This window comes from Ailuropoda melanoleuca, chromosome 16 (genome assembly GCF_002007445.2).
Source record: "Ailuropoda melanoleuca isolate Jingjing chromosome 16, ASM200744v2, whole genome shotgun sequence".
In the NCBI taxonomy this organism is placed as follows: domain Eukaryota; kingdom Metazoa; phylum Chordata; class Mammalia; order Carnivora; family Ursidae; genus Ailuropoda; species Ailuropoda melanoleuca.
In genome coordinates, this window is record NC_048233.1 from 77,233,990 (window position 1) to 77,261,289 (window position 27,300).

Sequence of the window (27,300 nt, forward strand, 5' to 3'; positions counted from 1 at the left end):
TTTAAAGTCATTGTTATTAAATGCAGTGTCATATTGGGACCAATAGAGAACCATATGAGAAAAAAGATAAAACTAGGTCTTTTCCTTATTGCACAAACCAAAAGAGAGTTCTAAAAGTAAGTTTAAAACTTAGATTACATGAATATACAAAACTTCTTGGCAAAACAACATAAAAGAAATTAAAATGACAAATAGAGTTACCTGAGTCCCTTAATTTCCTCCCCTCTGAATTTTGTTCGGGGAAGGTAGTTTTAATCCAGAACCATCGAAGTGAAGTGTGTAGAGCCCAAGGATCTATTACCGTTTTATAATACTGTCAAAGTAGTGACCAGCTTGTGGGTATTGTTTTCTTCTCTGCTTTGTCTGTGTTCGGATGTCTTTTCTTTTGTCTTTAGAATCTGATTTTAAGTTCTGCTGGACTCTGGAGACAGTTGTGTGGTCAGTTCAGCATAATATATTGACCACTCATTAAGCTAAAATTGTTATAAAAGTGTCTACTCTGCCTCCTTTCCTCCTTTCAGTAAAAATGAGATAGAGCATGATTAATTCTGTTTTACCTTAGTTTTTTAGGTAATTTTCCATCAGATAGAATTTTATCGTTCTAGTACAACTACTCCCCACTCAGCCTTTTATGTGCTGAATTTTTGCTCGAGTAATGAGAACTTGCTCATATTCTTCGTATCCTTTTGAATATTAGCAGAGGCTGAAGAAAAACAGCCTGGCTGTGTTCGTATAACCTCAACACAGTCAATAGGGTGAAGAAAATTAGTGTTGTGGCTGTCTCAATTCTTGATTTGTGCCCTCGGGCTGTCTCCAAGTTCGAATCTCCCAAAGAGCAAATTTCTAGGGAGCTCTGGATTGCAAGAAAGTGGGGGACAACATTCACTCAAAGATCTTACATCAATGCCATCCATACTCAGCACCGAGCGGTTATATCCATTCTGAGAAATCTCCATATTTTCAACTTACAAACTTTTTAAGACATTTCTTCATTTTTACATGTGTGTGACATGAGTGGTGTTTTCAATGTTTTTGTAAATATTTATCATTTTTTTCTATTTCACTTAATTCCAACAATTTTTTACTTCAATAAAATGTTCTAAACATTGAAAAAAAATGACAAATGAAAAGCTGAGAAAAAGTCACTTCTTATATCACATATAGTAGAGAAGCAAAGACAATCTTACAGAAAAATAGACATAAAGTATAATTAAGTAGTCTATATAAAAGGAATAAAAATAGCCTTTATACATTTGAAGAATTTTTCAAGCTGACTCAAAGTAATAAAAATACAAATGAGATCTGCCCTGACTGTCGCTTCTCACCTGTCAGAATGACAGGAATCCTAAAGTTTAATGACATATCCTGTAAGTGAATCTGCAGGGAAATAGATATTGTATGCACTGGGGTCAGGAAGATCACATGTTTCAACCTTACATACACATTCATCCTCTTTCAACACTCATGGTTCTAGGAATCATTCCCAAAGACGTAGTAGCAGAAAAACTGTATGTAACATACTCACTAGCATTATTTATAATAACAACAGATTGGATGAAATTCAATATAAAGGTGGTCGAATAACCTATGGGTCACAATAAAAAAAATATCTGGTTGTGAAAATGGAAAGAGGAAGGTTTCTATTTATTGCCGTGGAGGACATGTTCCATGTTCTCCAGTACATTTTCTTAAGTGAATAAAGACAAGATGTAGAAATATTTTTCTAGTATGGTAACTTGTGTGCAAAAAAAGGGAAGGGTAAAACAAAATTAATAAGGATAGGAAGAGATGAAACAAAACTTTTAGGAATGTACCTTATTATGTAGCTTTGATTTAAGGGAAATTTGATATTGGACATATTTTAAAAGACATACATTTGGCCAAAAGTAAAAATAAATCTTTAAAACTTGAAAGCAGGTAATAACAAATCTTTTCATAATGTCGGAAACATGATCACGTGGTGTAAAACATTTTCTCTAAAGGACAGCACTTTGAGTATACCTTCCCATTAAGCAATGTTTATCTTAGTATAAATAAATAGCTATTAAAATGTCATTAAAACTAGGCTATCAGCATGAAAGAAAAATTACAACTTTAAAGTAAGAAAAGGTAAGTAAAAAAGGTTTTCATCTTAATTTGAATTAGAAATCTAGTTTGAAACTACCTTTTTTTTTGCTCTTTTAAATAATACCACTAATATTGACAACCCAATTAATAGCAATGAATATCCTTATTCCCCAAATTTCTCTGAAAGAAAGTATTTGCTTTTTAAACAGAACTGGAATTTTGGACCAATATCTGATCTGAAGTCTAAGGTAGAGATTTAATGAACATTGAGCAACTCGATTTTCCAGAAAGCAAGGGTTGTATTAGCAGCTAGTTGGATCATTTCAAAGAGACATAGGAGGCAATTTGAAATGGCTCCAACTAGCTTATAGTTGACATACAAATGAATATTGACTGCAGTTAATTTAAAGGCATCAAATATGTTTAAGTCTAAAAATTTAAATCTAGATGCTTTTAAAAAAGAAAAAAAGTCATTGGTTACTATTAAAGGTTGCTGGGGGTATCAAGGCATTAGTCTTACAACTGGTAAACAAGGAAGATAAATATTTATTCTGTTTTTCCTTTATGAATTGTATTTCAGGGTTATCTATTAGTTTATGAGGGGAAATTCAGAAAGAATAAATGCAGGAATAGGATGGAATTAGAAAATCACTATTTCTGATCTCAGAATAAGAAATATGGAGCAAGGCAGTGGCTTCAATCAGTATTAAAATCATTAAGCAAAATGTTGGCGGGAAACGCTAAAATGAAGTAATCTAGCTGACACTAACTGAATTCACAAATCACACTGAGGGATTACTAGAAGCCACAGACAGTCAGTTAACCTGTGCTTTGCAATTTGATGCAACGGGAGTCGTCAGAACCACATATGAAGAATTCTTGACTAAAAGAAGCTACACGAGTGACCCAGAACTAGTAAGAATACTTGGTGTGTCAGTTTAAAAGAACTGGAGCAGGAGAGCAGGAGCAAGTCAAGGGACACCAAAGAAAGCAGTAAGCCAAAGGCAGGGCATGCGGCATTCCACAAATGGTCCAATTTTTCCACAAAATTACCTGAACGCACATACAGGTAGAAACACACATGCACATGTGCGTGAACACACACACACACACACAGAACTATTACACAATACATGGAACATAATGTTACATAATACACTGAATGTTTTCCTAAGAAGGGAACTTAGTTGTAACAATCAAATCTGCGTGGAATTTTGTTAAGAATATATTTTCGTTAGGTGCCATTTTGGCATGGGTACACATCTTGTTTCCCCGAATATTTTCAAAAGACTTAAGTTTTAAAATTGCACAGATAAGTTTTTTTTTAAAAGTTTTATTGTCTCAGATTATTTCTGCAGACCTGAAATAATTCCGTGGTAATTTCTTAATGAAAATGTGCTACCAAAGTACTCAACTAATGTCATCCGATATTTTGTTAATGTTCTAAGAAATACCAACATAGAGGCATATAGAGGACTTTAAAGGACGCCCACAGTTATACCCAAGTAGGCTTCCTTCTCTTTCTTTCTGCCATAAATAATGTCACCCTGAAATATCCAAGTTATAATTTTGCAAGCAGGTTTAGACAGCAGAGAACGTCACCTCAACTGCAGAATTACTGACATGTGTAATAAAACCGGGTGTATATTTTTCATGTTTTTATTTGAATTCCACTTAGTTAACATACAATGTAATATAAGTTTCAGGTGTAGAATTTAGTGATTCTATACTTACATACACTACCCAGCGCTCATCACAAGTGCTCTCATGAATACCCATCACATATTTACCCCCCACCCCCACAATAACCCTCAGTTTGTTCTCTATAGTTAAGAGTCTGTTTCCTCGCTTGCTTCTTTCCCCCCACCCAGGTACCTCTGTTTTGTTTCTTAAATTCCACATATGAATGAAATCATATGGTATTTGTCTTTCTCTGGCTGACTTATTTTGCTTAGCATAATACCCTCTAGATCCTTCCATGTCAGGTGGTGGTGAGGATGCAGAGAAAGGGGAACCCTCTTATACTTGATGGGAATGCAAACTGGTGCAGCCACTCTGGAAAACAGTATGGAGGTTCCTCAAAAAGTTAAAAATAAAACTTGATGGGAATGCAAACTGGTGCAGCCACTCTGGAAAACAGTATGGAGGTTCCTCAAAAAGTTAAAAATAAAACTACCCTATGATCCAGCAATGGCACAACTAGGTATTTATCCAAAGGATACAAAAATATTGATTTGAGGGGATACATGCACCCTGATGTTTATAGCAACATTATCAACAATAGCCAAACTATGAAAAGAGTCCAAATGTCCATTAACTGATGAATGGATAAAGAAGATGTGGCATATATATACAATGTAATATTCAAAAAGAATGAAGTCTTGCCATTTGCATTGACATATACATATATGACATATATATATATATACATATATATGTATATGTATATAATTTTACCATGCTGTACATGATCTTGAAAATTTCAAGATTTCTGTTATAATATACCTGACTAGAGATAGGAAGTTCAGTGGAGTGGATATTTGTTTTGGTTTGTTGATGTTTTGTTTTACTTTGACTGCACAGTTTCAAATATTACTTCTGAAACATTCTTAGCATTCTTTGTGAACTATCTCCTCTCTGCACTGAAATTCCTTCTAGCTCTGGTAGTCTGGCTCTATTCCCAGTTCCTTTGGAAGGTCATATTTATTATTCAATAAAGATTCACGGTACACTGACTTCATGCCAGTCATTCACCTAGGAGTTTGGAATATATTTGTTCAGAGCAGTGAATGGGCTCTGCTACCCTGGAACTTTTATCTTAGCAGGGAAAAACAAGCAACATATAATAAAAGAAATAAACGAGGGTTAAAATGTATTTGAACCATGTGAAGTACTTGAAACACTCAATTGGGTAGTAGAGTAGCTCCTTCAAGAAAACAGTAAGTTCATGGAGGGTTTCACTGTAAAGGTACATTTGAACAAAAACTTAAAGGGAAAGCATTTCAGCATGCAGGAAACATGAGTAGAAAAGACCATAGAGAAGGAGTGGGTAGTATTTTTTTGAAAAACAAAAAGCAAGGACAAAAAAAAGGAGGTCAGACTAGCTGGAGGAAGCAGAGGTGAGTAATAGAATAGGACAAAATCTCCAAGGGACTAGAGCATTTTCTCAGCTTGATATTTAACTTTGTAAGTGTTTCTGTTTTAGCTCTCAGTGAATCATAACGACCTAAAAGATGGATCTTCACTCTTCTCCAACAGGCTCAGAGTGGATGGTAGGGAGGAAGAGCGTTATGCCCAGCTTATGGTAGTCACTCAATATTTGATAAGGATGATTTTTATAATTCCATAATATTGATAATGGTAGGAAGGTATGGGAGTAATCAGGGGTTGAGGAAGTGATTTTAAAATCTGGATTTTGGGGGCACCTGGGTGGCCTAGTCAGTTAAACGTCTGCCTTTAGCTCTGGTCATGACCTCAGGGTCCTGGAATTGAACCCCATGTCGGGCTTTCTGCTCATTGGGAAGTCTGCTTCTCCCTCTCACTCTCCCTCTGTGCTTTCCCTCTCTCTCTCTCTTTCTCTCAAATAAATAAATAAATCTTAAAAAAATAAAAAATGAATTAGATAAAATGTAAATTTTTATATAAAATGCTCCCAACGTTTCTCCAGGTTTTCAAGAATTACATCAGAGAAAGGTGGTTAATTTTAATTGTTTATCTCACGACCTCAAGAGAATGGGGCAAGACATAATCCCTAGAGTTCATGTCCCAAAGGTTGTACTATACATATAAGAATATATCCATCAGTCCCAACCAGGAGAGGCCCTACCTTTGTCATCAGCAGGTTTGTTTTAAGATTCTAGAGACAGATTGATATTAACGTCAGTGTAGGCTAACTATAAAACATCATGGGAGGGGGTAACTTGCCCTTTAGATCTAGACAGTCCTTGAGAAATACTTAGTCACTGCAAAAGTAACATATCTGAACATGCAAGGAAGAGAAAGTGCATTTATTCACATAGTTTAGTATTAGAGGAACTGGTTCAGATGAATAAGGGGTACCTGGAGTGGGAGAATCAAAGAGGTCTGAAAACTTTGGGGATGTGCATTGTCTTGTTTCTACAAATTATTGAATAAATAGCCAAAGTAGAATAGAGAGGATTTAAATAAAATAAAACTAGCAGAGTTGTAACAGACTCTCTTGTGAAAAAAATGGAAAGGGACCAGCTTTAATCGAGATTATAAAACAGGAAACACATGAGTCTAAGCAAAAATTACAACAAAATGGGGAAAACATAAGTAAGATGACAGCTATCATATTTTTTGGATTCAATGATATAGAAAATTTTTACCAACAATTTAATAATAGCATTTGAGATGCAAGGACTATCACATTAAATGTAACATTAGTTTAAAATAAATTCTTAAATGCTTTAGATAAGTTAAATATTGTATTAAGCAAAAAATGTGATAATTGGAATGTCTGGCTTCATGATGAATTGTCTTTTGAGATTGTCTTTAATACTCAGAGGTATGAGTATAGGGACAGAGAGGGTCATTGAGAGCCCAGTCTCGAATATGATCTGACATCTTTATTGAGGGGCCATCTAAAATTATTTCTTGGGTTGTGCGACCAGAGATAACCTTACCAGAGAGACAATTAAGTTTCCTGGTATGGTGTGCATAAGTGGCTTAGTCAATTAAGCTTCTGACTCTTGATTTCAGTTCAGGTCATGATCTCAGGGTCCTGGGATGGAGCCCTGTGTCACACCCTGGACTCAGCAAGGAGTCTGCTGGTCCCTCCCCCTCTGCTCCCCCCCCCCACGCCTCTCAAATAAACAAATAAAATCTTATAAAAAGAAAGAGTTTCCTGGTATGGTAGGATTTCAGAGGTGTTGGGCACCAACTGGAGAAATTTAATGATTCTTTTGTATTACTATTTTCTCCTAAAATGTCTTCATAGTGCATTACTACCTCAAGTTTTTAATCTTTCTCCTTACAGATAATATTGGAACAGAATGAATATCCTCCATGTCTTGAAGAGAGAGGAGAGGTGAGGAGAGAGAGAGAGAGATTGAGAGAGAGAGAGAGTCCTAGGCAAGGAAAGTTTCTAAGTCTGTCTTTAGTACACTTAGTTATTTCTGGGAGAGAACATTTCCCTGAATCCCGTTCTCATTTCATCTTGATGCTGCTTTCTAGTGTAGCTCTGTGGTCTGTGCACTGTCCTCAGACTCTTTCCCATAGGTCCAGAGACTCTGGTTTGTCATAAATTACAGGTATGATTATTAATAAAGGAAATACCTTAGTATCTAGACCAAGAACATGGGTCAGAGTCTGATGTGGAGGAATGGACACATGGCTAGGATTCCAATCAGGGCTCTCATGGATGTGTAGATTGGTCCTTATTTGCATGTCATTGGGAAAGTCAAGTTTTCTCCAGCTTCTGTTTTGTCACCTCTAGAATAAGGAAGTAGACATGATTATCATTATCATCTACTCTAATTTTATTATTCATCAAGCAATGTGGAAGAATTGACAGGAGCCCACTAGTTGAAAGGCTTACTCTGAAAAAACTAAGATTTATTTTTATATCATTTACTGAGTCAGAAAAAAAAAGATTAAAATGTTATATGAAATTAATAATAAAGGCACAAATATAAAGTGTTAGGGGTGTTTATTCTTATTTTCTCAAATTTAAGTTCAATTATTCAGCATATAGTACGTCATTAGTTTTTGGTGTAATGTTCAATGTTTCATTAGTTGTTTAACACCCAGTGCTCATCAGATCACCTGCCCTCCTTGGGGTGTCTGGGTGGCTCAGTCGTTAAGTGTCTGCCTTTGGCCCAGGGCGTGATCCCAGGTTCCTGGGATTGAGCCCCGCATTGGGCTCCCCTGCTCTGCTGGGAGCCTGCTTCTTCCTCTCCCACTCCCCCTGCTTGTGTTCTCTCTCTCTCTGGCTGTCTCTCCCTGTCAAATAAATAAATAAAAATCTTAAAAAAAAAATCACCTGCCCTCTTTAATGCCCATCACCCAGTTACCCCATCTTCCCACCTCCACCCACCCCCCCCCGTGCAACCCTCAGTTTGTTTCCCAGAGTACAGAGTCTCTCATGGTTTGTCTCCCTCTGATTTCTTCTCATTCAGTTTTCCCTCTCTTCCCCCATGGTTCTCTGCACTATTCCTTATATTCCACATATGAATGAAACCATATGATGATTGTTTTTCTCTGGTTGACTTATTTCATTTAGCATAATCCCCTCCAGTTTCATCCATGTGGATGCAAATGGTAGGTATTCATCCTTTCTGATGGCTGAATAATATTCTATTATATATGAACCACATCTTCTTTATCCATTCATCCGTTGAAAGACATCTAGGGCTCCTTCCACAGTTTGATTATTGTGGACATTGATGCTATGAACATTGGGGTGCATGTGCCCCTTCTTTTCACTACATCTCTATCTTTGAGGTAAATACCTAGTAGTACAATTGCTGGCTCATAGGGTAGCTCTATTTTTAATGTCTGGAGGAACCTCCATACTGTTTTCCAGAGTGGCTGTACCAGCTTGCATTCCCACCAAACGTGTAAGAGTGTCCCCTTTCTCCACATCCTTGCCAACATTTGTTGCTTCCTGTCTTGTTAATTTTAACCATTCTAACTGGTGTAAGGTGGTATCTCATCGTGTTTTGATTTGTATTTCCCTGACGCCAAGTGATGTGGAGCATTTCTTCATGTGTCTGCTAACCATTTGTATTTCTTCCTTGGAGAAGTGTCTGTTCATATCTTCTGCCCATTTCTTGACTGGATTATTTGTTTTTTGGGTGCTGAGTTTGAGAAGTTCTTTATAGATTTTGGATATCAGCCCTATGCCTGTTATGTCCTTTGCAAACATCTTCTCCCATAGCATAGGTTGCCTTTTGGTTTTGTTCATTGTTTCCTCTGCTATGTAGAAGCTTTTTACCTTTATGAAGTCCCAATAGTTCATTTTTGTTGCTGTCGTTTCCCTTGCCTTTAGAAATATGCCTTGCAAAAAGTTGCCGTGGCCGAGGTCAAAGAGGATGTTTATTCTTAATGTCACAGTATGAACCTATGATGTAGAAATCAATTTGTTTAAAAATTTCTCATTTTTGTACTGATTATAGGGATAACATGATCAGTCATTATATTATGCTAGCCATATCTTTTATGAACTTATAATGTTCAAGGGCAGCTGAAAGTGTTATAGGAAGATTTGATTTAAAGTAACCATAAATTCCGTTATGTAATATTCTTATTTGTAAATATTAAACATTACAGTTGAGAACTTATGAATTTTTAAGTCAGTAATTGTATTGCTTTTTTTCTTAAAGAAAAATTTTTAAATGATTTTCATGTTTTAAAATCTTAGACATTTAATATATTTTGTATAATAAGCACATAGCATAGAGAAATTGTGAGAAGATATTTTGCTTCCTCTTCCACTCTTGCTAAGTGGTAGGTAAGCAATCTTCTCATATCCTCACTTTCCTTAATATTTTTGTTTTCAGGACTGATTCAGATTCCGACAATCAGGAACCATCATGTTACTGTCAGAGAGAAACAAAAGCGGGGCTACATTCACTCTCTTGGGCTTCTCAGATTATCCAGAACTGCAAGTCCCTCTCTTCTTAATTTTTCTAACCATTTATAGTGTCACTGTCGTAGGGAATATTGGGATGATGGTTATAATCAAGATTAACCCCAAACTGCACACCCCCATGTACTTCTTCCTCAGCCACCTCTCATTTGTGGATTTCTGCTACTCTTCCATCATTGCTCCCAAGGCCCTGGAAAACCTGGTTGTAGAAGACAAAAACCATTTCATTTCCAGGATGTGTAGTACAATTCTTTTTCTTTTGTACCTTTGTGGTAACTGAATCCTTTTTATTAGCTGTGATGGCCTATGACCGCTTTGTGGCCATTTGCAACCCTCTGCTCTACACAGTTGCCATGTCCCAGAAGCTCTGTGCCATGCTGGTGGTCGGATCATATACATGGGGAATAGCATGTTCCTTGATACTCACATGTTCTGCTATCAAATTATCTTTTCAGGGTTTCAATACAATCAATCACTTCTTCTGTGAGTTCTCTGCATTGCTCTCCCTGTCTTGCTCTGATACTTACATCAGTCAGTTGTTGCTTTTCATTTTTGCGACCTTTAATGAGATCAGCACACTGCTCACCGTTCTCTTGTCTTATGTGCTCATCATTGTCACCATCCTCAAGATGNTGATTATTGTGGACATTGATGCTATGAACATTGGGGTGCATGTGCCCCTTCTTTTCACTACATCTCTATCTTTGAGGTAAATACCTAGTAGTACAATTGCTGGCTCATAGGGTAGCTCTATTTTTAATGTCTGGAGGAACCTCCATACTGTTTTCCAGAGTGGCTGTACCAGCTTGCATTCCCACCAAACGTGTAAGAGTGTCCCCTTTCTCCACATCCTTGCCAACATTTGTTGCTTCCTGTCTTGTTAATTTTAACCATTCTAACTGGTGTAAGGTGGTATCTCATCGTGTTTTGATTTGTATTTCCCTGACGCCAAGTGATGTGGAGCATTTCTTCATGTGTCTGCTAACCATTTGTATTTCTTCCTTGGAGAAGTGTCTGTTCATATCTTCTGCCCATTTCTTGACTGGATTATTTGTTTTTTGGGTGCTGAGTTTGAGAAGTTCTTTATAGATTTTGGATATCAGCCCTATGCCTGTTATGTCCTTTGCAAACATCTTCTCCCATAGCATAGGTTGCCTTTTGGTTTTGTTCATTGTTTCCTCTGCTATGTAGAAGCTTTTTACCTTTATGAAGTCCCAATAGTTCATTTTTGTTGCTGTCGTTTCCCTTGCCTTTAGAAATATGCCTTGCAAAAAGTTGCCGTGGCCGAGGTCAAAGAGGATGTTTATTCTTAATGTCACAGTATGAACCTATGATGTAGAAATCAATTTGTTTAAAAATTTCTCATTTTTGTACTGATTATAGGGATAACATGATCAGTCATTATATTATGCTAGCCATATCTTTTATGAACTTATAATGTTCAAGGGCAGCTGAAAGTGTTATAGGAAGATTTGATTTAAAGTAACCATAAATTCCGTTATGTAATATTCTTATTTGTAAATATTAAACATTACAGTTGAGAACTTATGAATTTTTAAGTCAGTAATTGTATTGCTTTTTTTCTTAAAGAAAAATTTTTAAATGATTTTCATGTTTTAAAATCTTAGACATTTAATATATTTTGTATAATAAGCACATAGCATAGAGAAATTATGAAAAGATATTTTGCTTCCTCTTCCACTCTTGCTAAGTGGTAGGTAAGCAATCTTCTCATATCCTCACTTTCCTTAATATTTTTGTTTTCAGGACTGATTCAGATTCCGACAATCAGGAACCATCATGTTACTGTCAGAGAGAAACAAAAGCGGGGCTACATTCACTCTCTTGGGCTTCTCAGATTATCCAGAACTGCAAGTCCCTCTCTTCTTAATTTTTCTAACCATTTATAGTGTCACTGTCGTAGGGAATATTGGGATGATAGTTATAATCAAGATTAACCCCAAACTGCACACCCCCATGTACTTCTTCCTCAGCCACCTCTCATTTGTGGATTTCTGCTACTCTTCCATCATTGCTCCCAAGGCCCTGGAAAACCTGGTTGTAGAAGACAAAACCATTTCATTTCCAGGATGTGTAGTACAATTCTTTTTCTTTTGTACCTTTGTGGTAACTGAATCCTTTTTATTAGCTGTGATGGCCTATGACCGCTTTGTGGCCATTTGCAACCCTCTGCTCTACACAGTTGCCATGTCCCAGAAGCTCTGTGCCATGCTGGTGGTCGGATCATATACATGGGGAATAGCATGTTCCTTGATACTCACATGTTCTGCTATCAAATTATCTTTTCAGGGTTTCAATACAATCAATCACTTCTTCTGTGAGTTCTCTGCATTGCTCTCCCTGTCTTGCTCTGATACTTACATCAGTCAGTTGTTGCTTTTCATTTTTGCGACCTTTAATGAGATCAGCACACTGCTCACCGTTCTCTTGTCTTATGTGCTCATCATTGTCACCATCCTCAAGATGCATTCATCCAGTGGTCGCCGCAAAGCCTTCTCCACCTGTGCCTCCCATCTGACCGCCATCACCATCTTCCATGGGACCATCCTCTTCCTCTACTGTGTGCCTAACTCCAAAAACTCCAGGCACACTGTCAAAGTGGCGTCTGTGTTTTACACGGTGGTCATCCCCATGTTGAATCCTCTGATCTATAGTCTGAGGAATAAAGATGTCAAGGGTACAGTGAGCAAGTTAACGGACCCCAAAGTTTTCTCTTTGTGAGCATATTATTTTAGTAGCGTTTATCCCTGAAATGTAAATAAAGTGTGCCCATAAAGGTTGATTGTAAAGACGTCTTTAAAATTAATGAAGAGCTAATGTACAATGGGAAGGATGTGGGTTTTGATTCAAAGAGATTACACTTGTCTCTTGCTTACTGGAAAAAAAAAATCAGCAATATCTCCCATCTTTGGATTTTAATCTACAAAATTGTGGTAACATAAACTAGTTCCTAATCCAATTGTGAAGACTAAAAGATAATTCATATAGATATCATATGGAATACCTTGCATAATCTCAATAAACATTAATTTCATTCCCCTTTCTTATAACACACCTGGAGTAGACTGGGCTCTCAATAAACACATGAATCTGTCTCATAAAAGTACAAATAGCAGTTAAATTGAAACACAGTCTTCATCTTGAAGGAATGCAAAATCCAGTGTTGACAGTAGGGCAGGGAAGAAAGAGGCCGTTGTGTTTGAAAGAAAGGAAAGCTCAAGTCCATTTGGGGGTTTAGAGTAATGATTCAAAAAAGAGGTATTGTTTGATCTTGGCTTTGGATAACAGGATGAGCAGAGTTTTAGGAGACAACAGGGTACGAGTGGTAGGTAGAAATAAGACACCCAGACACATGCCTCAAACTCAGGGAATTATCAGATGACTCAATCTTAGGAAAACGCATGAAGGTTAATGAAAAATTGAAAGCTGATTACCTGTAACTAATTACAACCATGCAGTTGTTGAAATGTGTGATTTTATGCAAGGACACAAACCACAGACAGTGGTTTGCAACCTTATTGGTTTAGGAGGCGTTCTACAGCCAGTAAAGGAGCTGACCCAGGAGAAATCCGGGAGCCAATCCTGTTTAATGGCCTCCGGTGTCCAGCAGGGAGATGCCGTCCCGGCACCGTCAGAAGCTCTGCTCTTTCTCACACAGTCTTATGGGTGACAGATCAAAATGCAGCAGATGGCCTCATGTTATCCGTGATTTGGGGTGTGATTTTGGGCAAGTTACAACGTTCGGTGCCTCAGTCACCTTATCATAAAGGTACATAACTGCACTGATCTCACTTTTTTTTTTATAAAGGTAAAATGTGTTAGTAGTTGTGTACAGAACGGTACCTAGCACGTAGCAAGTGGTCGGTGTAAGTGAACATTTATTACTCTTCTCCGTAAAGGAGGCTAGTTATTCCCACCCATTTCCGGCATTTGGCAGAAGTCTGGTTTGACTTCAGACCTTAGGCTTTCCAGGAAGGAGCTTTTGAGTACATCACAGGCAAAGTTTACAAGGCCTCTTCATATATTTCATAGCTACAGTATGATCCCCGGGTCTCAGGGCAATGCTTGGATGCAGCATACATTGCTCTGCAATTCATCATGAACTCTGGAAGGAACCTTATTAGACTGTAATATGTACCAAGCTGGGATAGTTACGTCATAGAGGTCATTAGTTGTTTGAGTCTCAGGACAGTATGGTTTTCTTGATATCTCATTTATATCCCACAGAGATCAGTAATTATTTGGGGAAACTTAAGGAAATGAGTCCAGAAATACATACACACGAAAACATAAAGCCTTTCCATGATAGCCTCTTCAGACGCAGAAGCAGCAATATTGACCCACAGGTTAGTTGCACTCCACTCTCTTTTCTTGGAAATGGACCTAAATGCTATTTTCTGGGAGCTGGAAGCTTTTTCTCTTNCAGAAATACATACACACAAAAACATAAAGCCTTTCCATGATAGCCTCTTCAGGCACAGAAGAAGCAATATTGACCCACAGGTTGGTTGCACTCCACTCTCTTTTCTTGGAAATGGACCTAAATGCTATTTTCTGGGAGCTGGAAGCTTTTTCTCTTTTTTTCTCATAAGGTAAGTTATTATAGCCATGCATATGAGAAGGAGGAACAGAGAGCAGGGTGGTAGTATTAAACATATTTTTAAAAATTTGTGCTTTGCTCTTTCTTAATTAGAGATTATTTTAAGAAATGCCATCTTTGGATCCCTCCTTTATGAAAACATTTATTCTTTGTGTATTGAGAAACAATCTCAGTGGGGAATGGAAGCAGTCTAATCTGCAAGACCAAATACCTTGTAACAGGTCCTGGAGTAAGAGGGAAAGGCTGTAAATAAGTTGGAAAGAATGCTTGGTCCCCCCCTACCATCCTCTTACCCCTCTCTCACACTGACTCCATCCGTGAAACCTGTTAAAGACCCCAGGGAGATTCCCCTCACAGTCACTCTGATGCTGAGAGCTGCAGGAAAGGCCCCTCAGGACTGCTCATGGAGGGACACAGTCATAGGGACCTCCTCTGAAGCAGAAAGGAGAGGAATTATTTTGTTCTCGGGCACCACACTTAGCAATGTCTTTCCCTAGCAGCAGGTGTCTCAGCCTTGGTCCTATTGACCTTTTGGGCCACATACTATTGTGTTTGCGTGCGCCATGCTATTTTTGGTATGTGTGTGGGGGACGTGGGGGTGGGGCTGCCTCCTGCATTTTGGCTGTTCAGCAGCATCCCCGGTCTCGGCCACTAGATGTCACTAGCACTCCTTTCTAGTGTCACAACCAAAAATGTCTTCAGACAGAGCCAAGTGTCCAGGAGGGATCAACATCTCTCCTTAAGAACCACTACTCTGTAAATAACCCAGCCTGATTTTTCATATTCAGACTTGAAAACGGGCAAGGTTTTCAAAATTATGTGCTACGTTGAGCTCAGAAAGAGAGAACAACTTTTATTGGCTACTGAAGAGAGAAAACAATATTATCAGAATAATTATTTGTTTTCAAACTGGGATTTTTTTAAGGCACACGTGCTTTACCTCTTTGAAATCATTTGAAAAAAAGCGACAAATACCTGACTGCATTGAATTTTAGTGTAGACTCTCTTTCCTCCAGGAATAATCAACGTGTCTCCACGTCATGAATTAAGGCAAGTTTCTACATTTTTATTCCAAATGATTAGAATAAAATATTTATGTTTCATGGATTTCGTGAGGGTTAAATATGCAAAGCAACTTATGTATACATATATAATATTCTATCTGTGCAATCTGGCTTACTATTTTTTAGCTTATCATTTTATCATAGTTATTTTTCAGGTCATTAAATGTTTTTCAAAAATATCCTCTTAATATCTTCATAGTTTTCCATAGTATATATGTACCATATCTTTGACCATTTTCTCTCTTGTTTGACACTTTATTTCTGAGTTTTACTATCATAAATAATGCTACATTGCAGCAAACATTTAATACTTTCATATGTGCATCTCTGATTAGTTTTTCAAATAGATTTAAACCAGTAAATGTATTTGTCAGATAGGGCATTATAAGGCTTCAGAGTCATAGTTTTAGGGAGTTTGAATCCAAGTGCCAATTCCCTGACAATGGCTGGCATTGAATAGCATAATTAACAAAATCACTATGTTAATTTTATAGAAAAAATGCCACTATGAAGCATAAAAGCTACTTCTCCATCTAAAATACATTGATAAAAAATAAACACTTGTGGAATAACAATCTTCAATACATAGACTTTTCATCATTTCAGTGGAAAACAGAGAAGAATGTTGTGTGTTTTAAAAAAATTATTTCCTGAAATTTCAGTATTTCCAGTACTCATTAAATATTCTGCCAGGAAAGAGGGATTTAAGTTTCACAAAACAATATGGCTAATTAAATAAGGTTTGCTGTTTTTCCAATGATTCGGTTTCAAGCTGTGAATTGTGTAGGACTCCTTTAAGGAAACATATAAGCTGTTATGAATGTGAAAGTTTTTGTGTGATCTGTGAATTAAACTGGTATGCTAAGCATCTTTGTCACAATGCCTGCAAATTTCCTAAACTTCAGGAAAGCAATGCCCTATTTCTTCACTGAAAACATTAGTTATTTTACTTGTTATCATGTCCTTTTTTAGGACACAGTCAAAAAATGAATTTGGGATCATATAATAGAGAGTAACTTTAACATTTTTCTCCAACCTCAATAAAGTGGGAACATGGGGGAGGAGAACTGCACCTCGGTGACAGAGTTCATTCTTCTCGGATTAGCAGATGCCCCTGAGGTCAGAGTCTTCCTCTTCCTGGTGTTCCTTCTCATCTATGGAGTCACCGTTGCAGGAAATCTGGGCATGATTGCAGTGATTCAGGTCAGCTCTCCACTTCACACTCCCATGTACTTTTTCCTCAGCCATTTGTCCTTTGTGGATTTTTGCTACTCCACCATCATCGTGCCAAAGATGCTGTCCAATATCTTAAAGGGGGACAAAGCCATCTCCTTCCTGGGTTGCATGGTGCAATTCTATTTATTTTGCACATGTGTGGTGACTGAGATCTTCCTGCTGGCTGTGATGGCCTATGACCGCTTTGTGGCCATCTGCAACCCATTGTTGTACACGGTCACCATGTCCTGGAATGCCTGTATGGAGCTGGTGGCTTGCTGCTATCTCTGTGGGGTGGTGTGTTCTCTGATCCACTTGTGTTTAGCTCTGGAGATCCCATCCTATAGATCAAATGTGATTAACCACTTCTTTTGTGACCTACCCCCTCTGTTATCGCTTGCTTGCTCTGATGTATCTATTAATGAACTCATGGAATTCATTGTGGTCACTGTTAATGAGATCACCACCATCGTGGTCATCCTCACCTCCTACTTGCTGATTCTTATCACCATCCTGAGGATGCGCTCTGCAGAGGGAAGGCGCAAAGCCTTTTCCACCTGTGCCTCCCACCTCACAGCCATCCTTGTCTTCCATGGAACGATTCTTTTCATTTATTGCCGGCCCAGTTCTGGCAACAGTGTGGAGACTGACAAGGTGGCCACAGTATTCTACACCATAGTGATTCCCATGCTGAACCCCCTCATCTATAGTCTGAGGAACAAGGATGTGAAAGAAGCTCTCAGAAAAGTAGTGAGCTCCAAAATATTTTCCTAGAAAATATATCCTTAGGAGAACTCAGGGTCCCAAAGTGGAGGCTGGTGGGGTGATGAATGGGTGGGCTGTAGTGTTCGAGTGGAGAGAAGAGCCAGGAGGTAGGTGTTTCTGAGTGATTCCTTTTGATTCGCTTGCTTTTGTGCCTCTTCAATTTGCCTCAAGGGTTGGACTGAGCACTTTTCAAACTTGAAGGCTATGTCTTTGTTTTCTTTCAATGTCTGATGTCTTAAATGGGTGCAAGTAAGGGATTCTTCAGACACATATCATTTGCTGTATAACCTTCATGAGCTTAATGAAGAGCTCTTAGGATCACACTTTCAGTGTCTATTATGGAAACTTTGATCCTTTCCTTAGTTGAATTCCTCCTATTTTACAATGAAGAACACATCATTGTCCAACAGTTTATATACGGAATGAGAGTTCCACATGGGTATGTGTCTATTCCATGCTTATATCTATTTTTTTAGATTTATTGCCTATATCTGGTTTTATTATTTTTGTTATTGCTGTTGCAGGGTCCAGTGATCTTGTTATTTCAGATATGATCTCATCGGAAAATATGGAGATAGGACTAATTACTTCCCATGAATGTTAGGAAAAGTAAATTACATATCATGTGCAAGGAGCATAATCTTTGGCATACAATTAGCTCTCCCTTTCCCTCTTTCTTTCTCTCTTTCTCCTCCTCCCTCTCTTATGTTGTACTTATATTTCATATCTGCAGTCTGTCTCATATATACACACTCAAATACATACAACTATATGAGTGGGGATGTATATAAAATCTCCACACACACATAAACTTGCCATCACTGAATAACCACTACTACCAGTACCTGCATTTCTGACTTAGGTCAGTCATCACAATTTTTTAAAAAAGATTTTATTTATTTATTTGGCAGAGACAGCCAGCGAGAGAGGGAACACAAGCAGGGGGAGTGGGAGAGGAAGAAGCAGGATCCCAGCAGAGCAGGGAGCCTGAAGCAGGGCTTGATCCCAGAACACTGGGATCAGGCCCTGAGACGAAGGCAGATGCTTAAAGACTAAGCCACCCAGGTGCCCCATTCATCACAATTTTTGTTTGTTTGTTTTACTTTGTGTCTCCATTCTAACTCTCCATTGTGGATAAAATGCTGTCACATATAAGTGGAATTCCAACCTACTTGTAGAAAACATAAATATTTCTTTTTCAAGCTAAATTATGGAAGGATCCCAACTGTCCAACAACTGATGAATGGATAAAGAAGATATGATACACACACACACACACACACAAGTGCGCGCGCACACACACACACACAGGAATATTACTCAGCCATTAAAAAGAATGAAATCTTGTCATTTTCAGTGGTGTGGATGGAGATAGAGTGTACCATGGTAAGCAGAATAAGTCAGTCAGGGAAAGACAAATATCATATGATTTCACGTATACGTGCAATTTAAAAAATAAAACAAATGATCATAGTGGGGGAGGAAAAGAGGCAAACCAGAAAACAGACTCTTACCTATAGAGAAGAAACTGAGGGTTGCTGGTGGGGAGATGAGTGGGGGATGAGTTAAATGGGTGAAGGGTATTAGGGAGGGCACTTGCGATGAGCACTGGGTATTGTATGTAAGTGAATTTTCACTAAATTGTACACCTGAAATTAATACTACATTGTATATTAACGAACTGGAATTTAAATAAAAACTTGAAGAAGAAACAAGAGGTAAAAAATTCATTTTCAGGGTACACAATACACTTCTTTGCTAGTCACCTTTGTGCTTATCGCACTAATACCATCTGCTATGATGGTGTTTGACAGCTTCTTGGCCATTCCACCCCTTTCCACTACACGGTTGCCGTGTCCCAGAAACCCTGTGCCATACTAGTGTTGTATCTTATGCATGGGGAGTAGCATGTTTCTTGATCCTCACATGTTCTGCTTTCAAATGATCTTTCTGTGGTTCAACACAATCAATCACTTCTTCTGTGAGATCTCACTAAGTTCTTTTTCTTGCTCTCAGTCTTATCGCAACTAGTAACTTTTCACTGCCATGGCTATTAATGAGGTGAGCACACTGCTTGTCATTCTCCTGTCTTAAGTGTTTTTCATAGACACCAGCCTGCAGATGCATTCAGCAGGCAGGCACCACAAAATCTTCTATAACCTGTCAGCTTCACATGTGACTGTCATCAGCATTTTCTACAGCACCACTCTTTTCTCCTACCATGTGCCGTAACTCCAAAAACTCCAAGCACACAAAGTGCTATCTGAGTTTACACAGTGATGATCCCCATGTTGAATCCCTTCATCTCAGCCTGAGGAATAAGGACATCAAAGACAAAGTCAGAAAGTAATAAACACATTTTTTCATACTGAATGAATGCATTGGTAAAAACTTACTTCTGTTATTGTTGAACATCTTTCTGTGGTTGTTGAATGACCTGAGTATCAAGCTCATTTTTTATAATAATATTTTTTATTATATTATGTTAGTCTCCATACAGTACATCCCTAGTTTTCGATGTAAAGTTCCATGATTCATTACTTGCATATAACACCCAGTGCACCATGCAATATGTGCCCTCCTTAATACCCATCATTGGCCTATCCCATTCCCCCACCCCCCTCCCCTCTGAAGCCCTCAGTTTGAAAGAGAAGGGGGAATGAAGCATGAGAGACTATGGACTCTGGGAAACAAGGTCATTTTTTTAAAAAGATTTTATTCATTTGAGAGAGAGAGAGAGAGAAAACGCATGCATGAGCAGGGGGACTGGCAGAGGGACAAGAAAACTCCCCACTGAGCTGGGAGCAGGTGCTCAATCCTATGACCCTTGAGACCATGACCTGAGCTGAAGTCAGACGCTCAACTGACTGAGCCACCCAGGAGCCCCAAACTCATTTTTTTTTAAATCACTTCAGATTTTCAAAAAAGTAAGGCATTTACAATATAAACACATGAATTTTAGGTCAGAGAAACTATACCTGGCTCTGATAATATAAGCCAGACCAGCTGATTTATCTGAGCCAGTTTTTATCGACAAAAGTGATATAATATGACGTAGTTCACAAAGTGGTATGTGGGACAACATGAAATGTACACATCTTGTCTGGCATATTGTATGTGTGCAATAAATGCTAGTTCTATTCTCTTTCCTTCCCTGATAACTGAGACGTTGTAGGTGTTAAATAAACAATGGATTTTGTATTTTAAACTTAGTGAAATAGATGACAAGGAAAGATATACATGGTCTCATGTTCAAGAACCTCACAAGCCAGTGTTATTGCTAAATATCATAATAGGGTTGGTGGGGAGACGCAGTTCAAAATCATTTGTGGATAGCAGCGATCATTTCATAACTGCATGCATCTTTTGCTTGACCTTGAAGGGTGAGCAAGTTTTCAGGAGAAACAAAAGAGAAAGACAAAAGATTTATTCGGGAGTAAAGAACATGAACAATTGAAGAGGTGAGCATATATAGTTGAGTCAATGACTCAACAGTATTTTTGAGCTACTATTTTATGCCATAAGCACACAAGGTATCATGTTAGGTGCTTGAAGGAATGAAATTTTGCATAAGATAAAATCACTATTCTTAATTCTTTCAGAAAGAGTTCCAGTGTGGAAGATACAAATATTTACAAGAATTTTAGAAATATTATCTTGTTTCTCAGAATACTGGGAACAAAAACAAAATATATTCATGTCCTATGTTTTATGCTTCCTTTTTATCACCTATCAATCAGCATAAATATATTATTAATTTATATGGCCACTTGATCAAATTCGTATCTGAATTCTCTTCATCAGCACTCCTTAGGCAGTCTTCATAAAGTAAATGAATAGATTTCTTGTAAATATTGAGAGCCATTCAGGGGGTCCTGGGTGGCTCAGTCAGTTAAGTGTCTGCCTTTGGCTCAGGTCATGACCTCAGGGTCTTGGGACAGAGCCCTGTATCAGGGTCCCTGCTCAGGTGGAAGTTTGCTTCTCCCTGTCTCCCTGCTCCTCCCTCAGCTGGTGCTCTCTCTTTTTCTCTCTCTCTCTATCTCCCAAATAAATAAATAAAAATTTTTAAAATATTGAAAGCCATTTGCTTTCCTTAAATGTCATTTTGGTTAACTTTCATTGTTAATTATAATCTATACAAGGATTACATTTCTCTAGTACTAGTAATAATTATTATAAGATGGCTTCATAGATACAGGTCCCTACTTTGCAAAAATAATATGACATCATATTTATCTTTCTTTTACCATTAATTTTTTTTTAAAGATTTTATTTATTTATTTATTCGACAGAGATAGAGACAGCCAGCGAGAGAGGGAACACAGCAGGGGAGTGGGAGAGGAAGAAGCAGGCTCACAGCAGAGGAGCCTGACGTGGGGCTCGATCCCATAACGCCGGGATCACGCCCTGAGCCGAAGCCAGACGCTTAACCGCTGTGCCACCCAGGCGCCCCTCTTTTACCATTAATTTTGCTTGAAAATGTACATATCCTTTATTCTGTACTCATTGTTTTTGGATAAATCCCAAATTAGTTCAGTAAATTACTGAGAGGAAAAAAATACTAGCTGTTTTTGTTGAGGGTAACATAAAAGCTGTACAATAATCTTATATTGGTTCATGATTAGTTCAGTAAATTACTGAGAGGAAAAAAATACTAGCTGTTTTTGTTGAGGGTAACATAAAAGCTGTACAATAATCTTATATTGGTTCATGATTAGTTCAGTAAATTACTGAGAGGAAAAAAATACTAGCTGTTTTTGTTGAGGGTAACATAAAAGCTGTACAATAATCTTATATTGGTTCATGATTAGTTCAGTAAATTACTGAGAGGAAAAAAATACTAGCTGTTTTTGTTGAGGGTAACATAAAAGCTGTACAATAATCTTATATTGGTTCATGATTAGTTCAGTAAATTACTGAGAGGAAAAAATACTAGCTGTTTTTGTTGAGGGTAACATAAAAGCTGTACAATAATCTTATATTGGTTCATGAAACAATTCAATGGCGATAAGATTTTAAACTTATAGCAATGAATTAAAATCAACTTGATTTCACAAATTTGTTTTTTTCTTTTAAAGATTTTATTTTTATTTATTTATTCGACAGAGATAGAGACAGCCGGCGAGAGGGAACACAAGCAGGGGGAGTGGGAGAGGAAGAAGCAGTCTCATAGTGGAAGAGCCTGATGTGGGGCTNAATTCAATGGCGATAAGATTTTAAACTTATAGCAATGAATTAAAATCAACTTGATTTCACAAATTTGTTTTTTTCTTTTAAAGATTTTATTTTTATTTATTTATTCGACAGAGATAGAGACAGCCGGCGAGAGGGAACACAAGCAGGGGGAGTGGGAGAGGAAGAAGCAGTCTCATAGTGGAAGAGCCTGATGTGGGGCTCGATCCCATAACGCCAGGATCACGCCCTGAGTCGAAGGCAGACGCTTAACCGCTGTGCCACCCAGGAGCCCCGATTTCACAAATTTGGATACATAATTATATTCCACACTATTTTATATATTTAAGTGTACTCACATTTATGAAACTGTTCTTCTTTACATATTGTTACTTACGTGAATTTAGCTCACGTGAAACACTTGTAGAAAAGTAGCAGGAATACTATATTACTCTTGATTGAAGTCAATGACAGAAATGAAAACCNAGCCCCGATTTCACAAATTTGGTTACATAATTATATTCCACACTATTTTATATATTTAAGTGTACTCACATTTATGAAACTGTTCTCCTTTACATATTGTTACTTACGTGAATTTAGCTCACATGAAACACTTGTAGAAAAGTAGCAGGAATACTATATTACTCTTGATTGAAGTCAATGACAGAAATGAAAACCAACCTACGAAATTTTAATAGATGCTTCCTAGTGTTTAAAAGNCAACCTACGAAATTTTAATAGATGCTTCCTAGTGTTTAAAAGGAAATTTAGGTATTCAAATAACTATGTTAAAAAAGGGGAAAACTCTTAAAAACTAGAAACTTAACTTCCACATTAAGAAATTTAAAAAAAATTTTTTTAAAAACAAAGTTAATATGACAATAAAGACTACAGCACAAGCCAATAAGGTAAGAAGATGAAGGACAGAGAATATCCATGAGTTTGTACTGTGAAAAGATTAATATAATTGATAAAATTTTAGCTAGAATTACTAAGAAAAAAGGAAACAAAAAAAAAACAAAATTAATACAATCACTGAGGAGAGTAAACTTGAAATTAAAATGAGTATAATGAATATTATAAGCAATTTTATGCCAACAATTTAGTCAACTTAGATGATACAGACAAAATTGAAAAAGATCAATTTACCAAAACTGACAAAGAAATAAAAAATCTGAATAGATATGTAACAATAAATTCAATTTATAATGAAAATATTCCCTCCCTCCCCATACCAATATCGAGACACAGACAACTTCACCAGTTGAATTACGAAATTAAGTATATAGGCAATAGTACCAATTATCAGTTACCTCATTTAGAAGATAGAGGACATGATGCTCTTTCCAGTTTATGTGACTATACTAGTATTCCCCCCGATACCAAAGCCAAACAAAGACAAACGTAAAAAAGGAAACACAAACCAGTATCTTTTATGGATATAAACACAAGAATTCTCAACAAAATATTATATCCAATAAGGAAATAAAATAAATGCAATAAAACATATAACAGGATTATGAACCATGATCAAGTGAGATTTATCTCAGACATGCAGGCTCGGACTAACATATGAAAAACAATGCAATACATCACTTACATAGAATAAAAGGAACAAAAAATCACATGGCCACTTTATAGATACAGAAAAATTATTTGACACCAATCAGCAGCCATTCAAGATAAAATTTAGTAATAAGGTAGAAATAGAGGAAATTACTTCAATCTATGCAGGATGTCTACTCTCAGTACTCAAAAACAGATTGAAAGATCATAGACGAGGCAGAGCAAAGGCAATAGAGGCCTGGGTCTCCAGGGCCATCATGGTAGTGGGCCAGCTCCTTGAGAACGAATAGGTGAAGGCCAGTGCGGCTGCTCCACCAGACCATCCACCATGGCGCCTGCCTCCAGGACTAGCAAGAGCCTACACCTGCCAAGCCTCAGTATTCAGACCACAAATTGCTGCCCCACCTTCCACGGCCAAGATGGCAGCGACCACTAAAGAAGTAAATTTCAATCTTCCCTCACAACATACACAGACATTAACTCAAACAGATCATAGACTCAAATTTGAGAGAAAAAGTGCAGGTTATATAGCTGAGGGAGGACTTGTGCCCATGCTATCTGAAGAACACTTAGTAACAGAACATAGAAAACCAAGTAAAATATTTTTTAAATAAGCCAAATAGTTGACTAGACATTTATAGAAATTATAACCTGAAACAGAAACTGTGTAAGATGGAAAGAAGGAGTTGCATGCCGTGAGTTACTGGTGCCCTGAATGAAGAATTAAAACATCAAAAATGGCCTTAAGAACACCAACAATCACAACTATCGCTTTCTTTTGACCCACAGATTTCTACTCATGGGGCAACTTAAAAAAGATAGTTGGTGAGAACATTTCTTCTCTTTTGTTAAATGTGAAAGGTGAATTGGGAATGGAGAACCAAACGGAATGTCTCCTCAGCCTTGGGTGCAGTCTTCTGCACAGCCATTTTAGGAACATACTGTATGGTACTTGAGAGTATACAAAATTTATTTACTTGAAATTACTTTCCGACCACATATACCTTAAAAATTTATGTGTACAGCCAGGGATGCACACAAATAGAATACTGTGGCCTAGATTGATATTGTAAAGTCGGAAGAAGAACTCACCGAAAACAGGTAATTGATGTTGTCCAATTCAATGGCTTCCAGCATTGGACATGCACTGAAGAAATGCCACCTCAGAAATATCTCTGGGTTCGTTCTTTTTTTCCATACATTCATGTGAGTGAAAAAAACCAGAAGGCCACCATTGCTTTTATTGGCAATTTATGTTGAGTTGATCCAAGTGGCATCTGTCTGTGTCTCCATCATCTTCTTTGTAAGATAGGCATGAAACCCAGAACTGTTTCCTGGCTGGTTACTAGGAAGCCAAATATTGCATAATATTTAGAATAGTTTCCAACACCTAGCAAGAGCTCAATAAGTGTGATCTACTCTATAGTTTTCTGACCAGCTGGATCATTACTTTTACAGTATTTAAAGGAATTCTGATATGGCATTAGCCACTGTGTCCTACAGGAATCCAGGGAATTCTATCATGTTATAAGAAAGGAAGAATTCCTAAGAAATATTCACATTATTTCATAATGGTCTTATGAGCTGTGCCCCACCCATATGACACTTAGATATGATAACATGGCACCAAGAAACAGAGAAAAAGGCATGTTTGGTTTTATGCCATTGTTTCCCAAATAGGGATAATTAAAAAAAATAAATTTCCTGATAATATGCCATAGAGATTAATTTTAGTTGTGTAGGCTAGGTTTAATTTTTATATATTTTGTTTTACCATAGAGATTAGTAATCGTTTGGGGGCCTAAGGAGCCCATTTCCCAAGAGCTTAAATTTCAGTATAAGTCTCTGTCTGCTGTACACATCTTAACATCTTCAGCACCAGGGAGAAAATGTCTATCACTCAGGTCTGCTAGCTAGAACTAGCCTCTGGTTACTTGAAAATGTAAATGAATCTATGTTCCCTGTCAACAATTATTTTAAAGATGTATTGAACTCCTCTCTCTTCTAATTAGAGAATGTTTTAACAGGACTTCTGTTAGTGTGCAGTTACTGTTTAAAATGCCTTTGTGTTTTAGTATTCGGAAACACTTATTGGTGAATTTAGAACAATTGTCTCTGTAATACCAAAGATGTGTGTGTGTGAAAGAATATAGAATAAGCAAATGGTAGCCCTCTTCTCTCTCTCTCTCCCTTGCTCTCTTTCTGATTCCTCTTTACACTTTCTTTCAGACCATTTTCTGTAATGAAATCAAGAATTTATGATCATGGAGGAGCTCCTTAATTGTCCTACTAATGCTAAGGGTTGCATTCATGTGCCTGCCAGATGGTCATGGACAGTCAGGACTTGTGAACTCTCTCTGCTCATAAAATGAGATGAATTCTTTGGGATTTGATTTGGGGTTGCCATGAAATAGCTTCTGGTTATCAACCTATAATAATCACTTTATTTCTGACAGTTAACTTTTACATTGTTACTATTATAAACAATACCGCAATATAGTTTTGATCATAGTCTTTCACAATTTTATCAATGTAACCAAATATTTCTTACAACAGCTTATTAAGAATGCAAGCTCTCATAAAATATACCATATAGCTTTTATTGTTGTCAGGGTCAAGACTTTGGACATATGCTGCCAAAATACTTTCCAGAAATAATATATTCAAGAGTTCTATCCTTCTGAGTCTTTTTTAGCATAGATCATTACTATTATAATAGACTAAAATACTTAGTTAATTTGATAGGTAAAATTCTCACTTTCAAAGTGTATCTTAAATTTCTTGGTTAATAATTCAAAATTATAAGGGTTTTTGTGAGAAACAAACCTTAAAAAAATTGTCACACTTCTCCAAAATAGAATATAAGAAAACCTGTTTCAAATTTATGTTCCTGATAGACTAGGTGTCACTCTGCTGGACAGGGCTTATTAAGTTTCTGCAGAACAGAGATAATTCCTTTGTGGGTTTGAAATATATCATTAAATCTATCTTAAATTCTATCAAATAACTGAACTTAATCATTTCAGTGCATTGTGATAGATAAAGTTTGGTTCATTTAAGGTTTCTCCTGGTGCCAAAAACAATTTTGATCACTGGGATCCACTGAGACATTTAACATTTTGAAATATTTGACAACTGTGTTTTTGTTATACCTTATAAATACAATATTTGATATCAATGCTGTATTATNCTGAAGGTATTATTTATCTGTTTTT

General features: G+C 37.2%; 3 protein-coding genes and 1 pseudogene across 3 annotated transcripts; all 4 read left to right on the forward strand.

The window, feature by feature from the left end:
• Positions 1-9,623: 9,623 nt before the first annotated feature.
• LOC117796607 (olfactory receptor 5D18-like) lies at positions 9,624-10,992 on the forward strand. Its single transcript, XM_034644813.1, is given in 3 exon segments — positions 9,624-9,893; positions 9,895-10,320; positions 10,936-10,992. Coding segments are annotated over 3 exon segments (753 nt in total).
• A 487-nt stretch (positions 10,993-11,479) lies between these two features.
• On the forward strand, positions 11,480-12,421 carry LOC100478119 (olfactory receptor 5D18). The gene has a single exon (XM_002930046.2). It carries the CDS (start codon positions 11,480-11,482, stop codon positions 12,419-12,421), a length of 942 nt encoding a protein of 313 aa, XP_002930092.1.
• Positions 12,422-16,417: 3,996 nt separating this feature from the next.
• LOC100478373 (olfactory receptor 5L1-like) lies at positions 16,418-17,353 on the forward strand. The gene has a single exon (XM_002930047.4). It carries the CDS (start codon positions 16,418-16,420, stop codon positions 17,351-17,353), a length of 936 nt encoding a protein of 311 aa, XP_002930093.2.
• A 1,356-nt stretch (positions 17,354-18,709) lies between these two features.
• Positions 18,710-21,118, forward strand: LOC109488408 (annotated as a pseudogene).
• Positions 21,119-27,300: the final 6,182 nt, after the last annotated feature.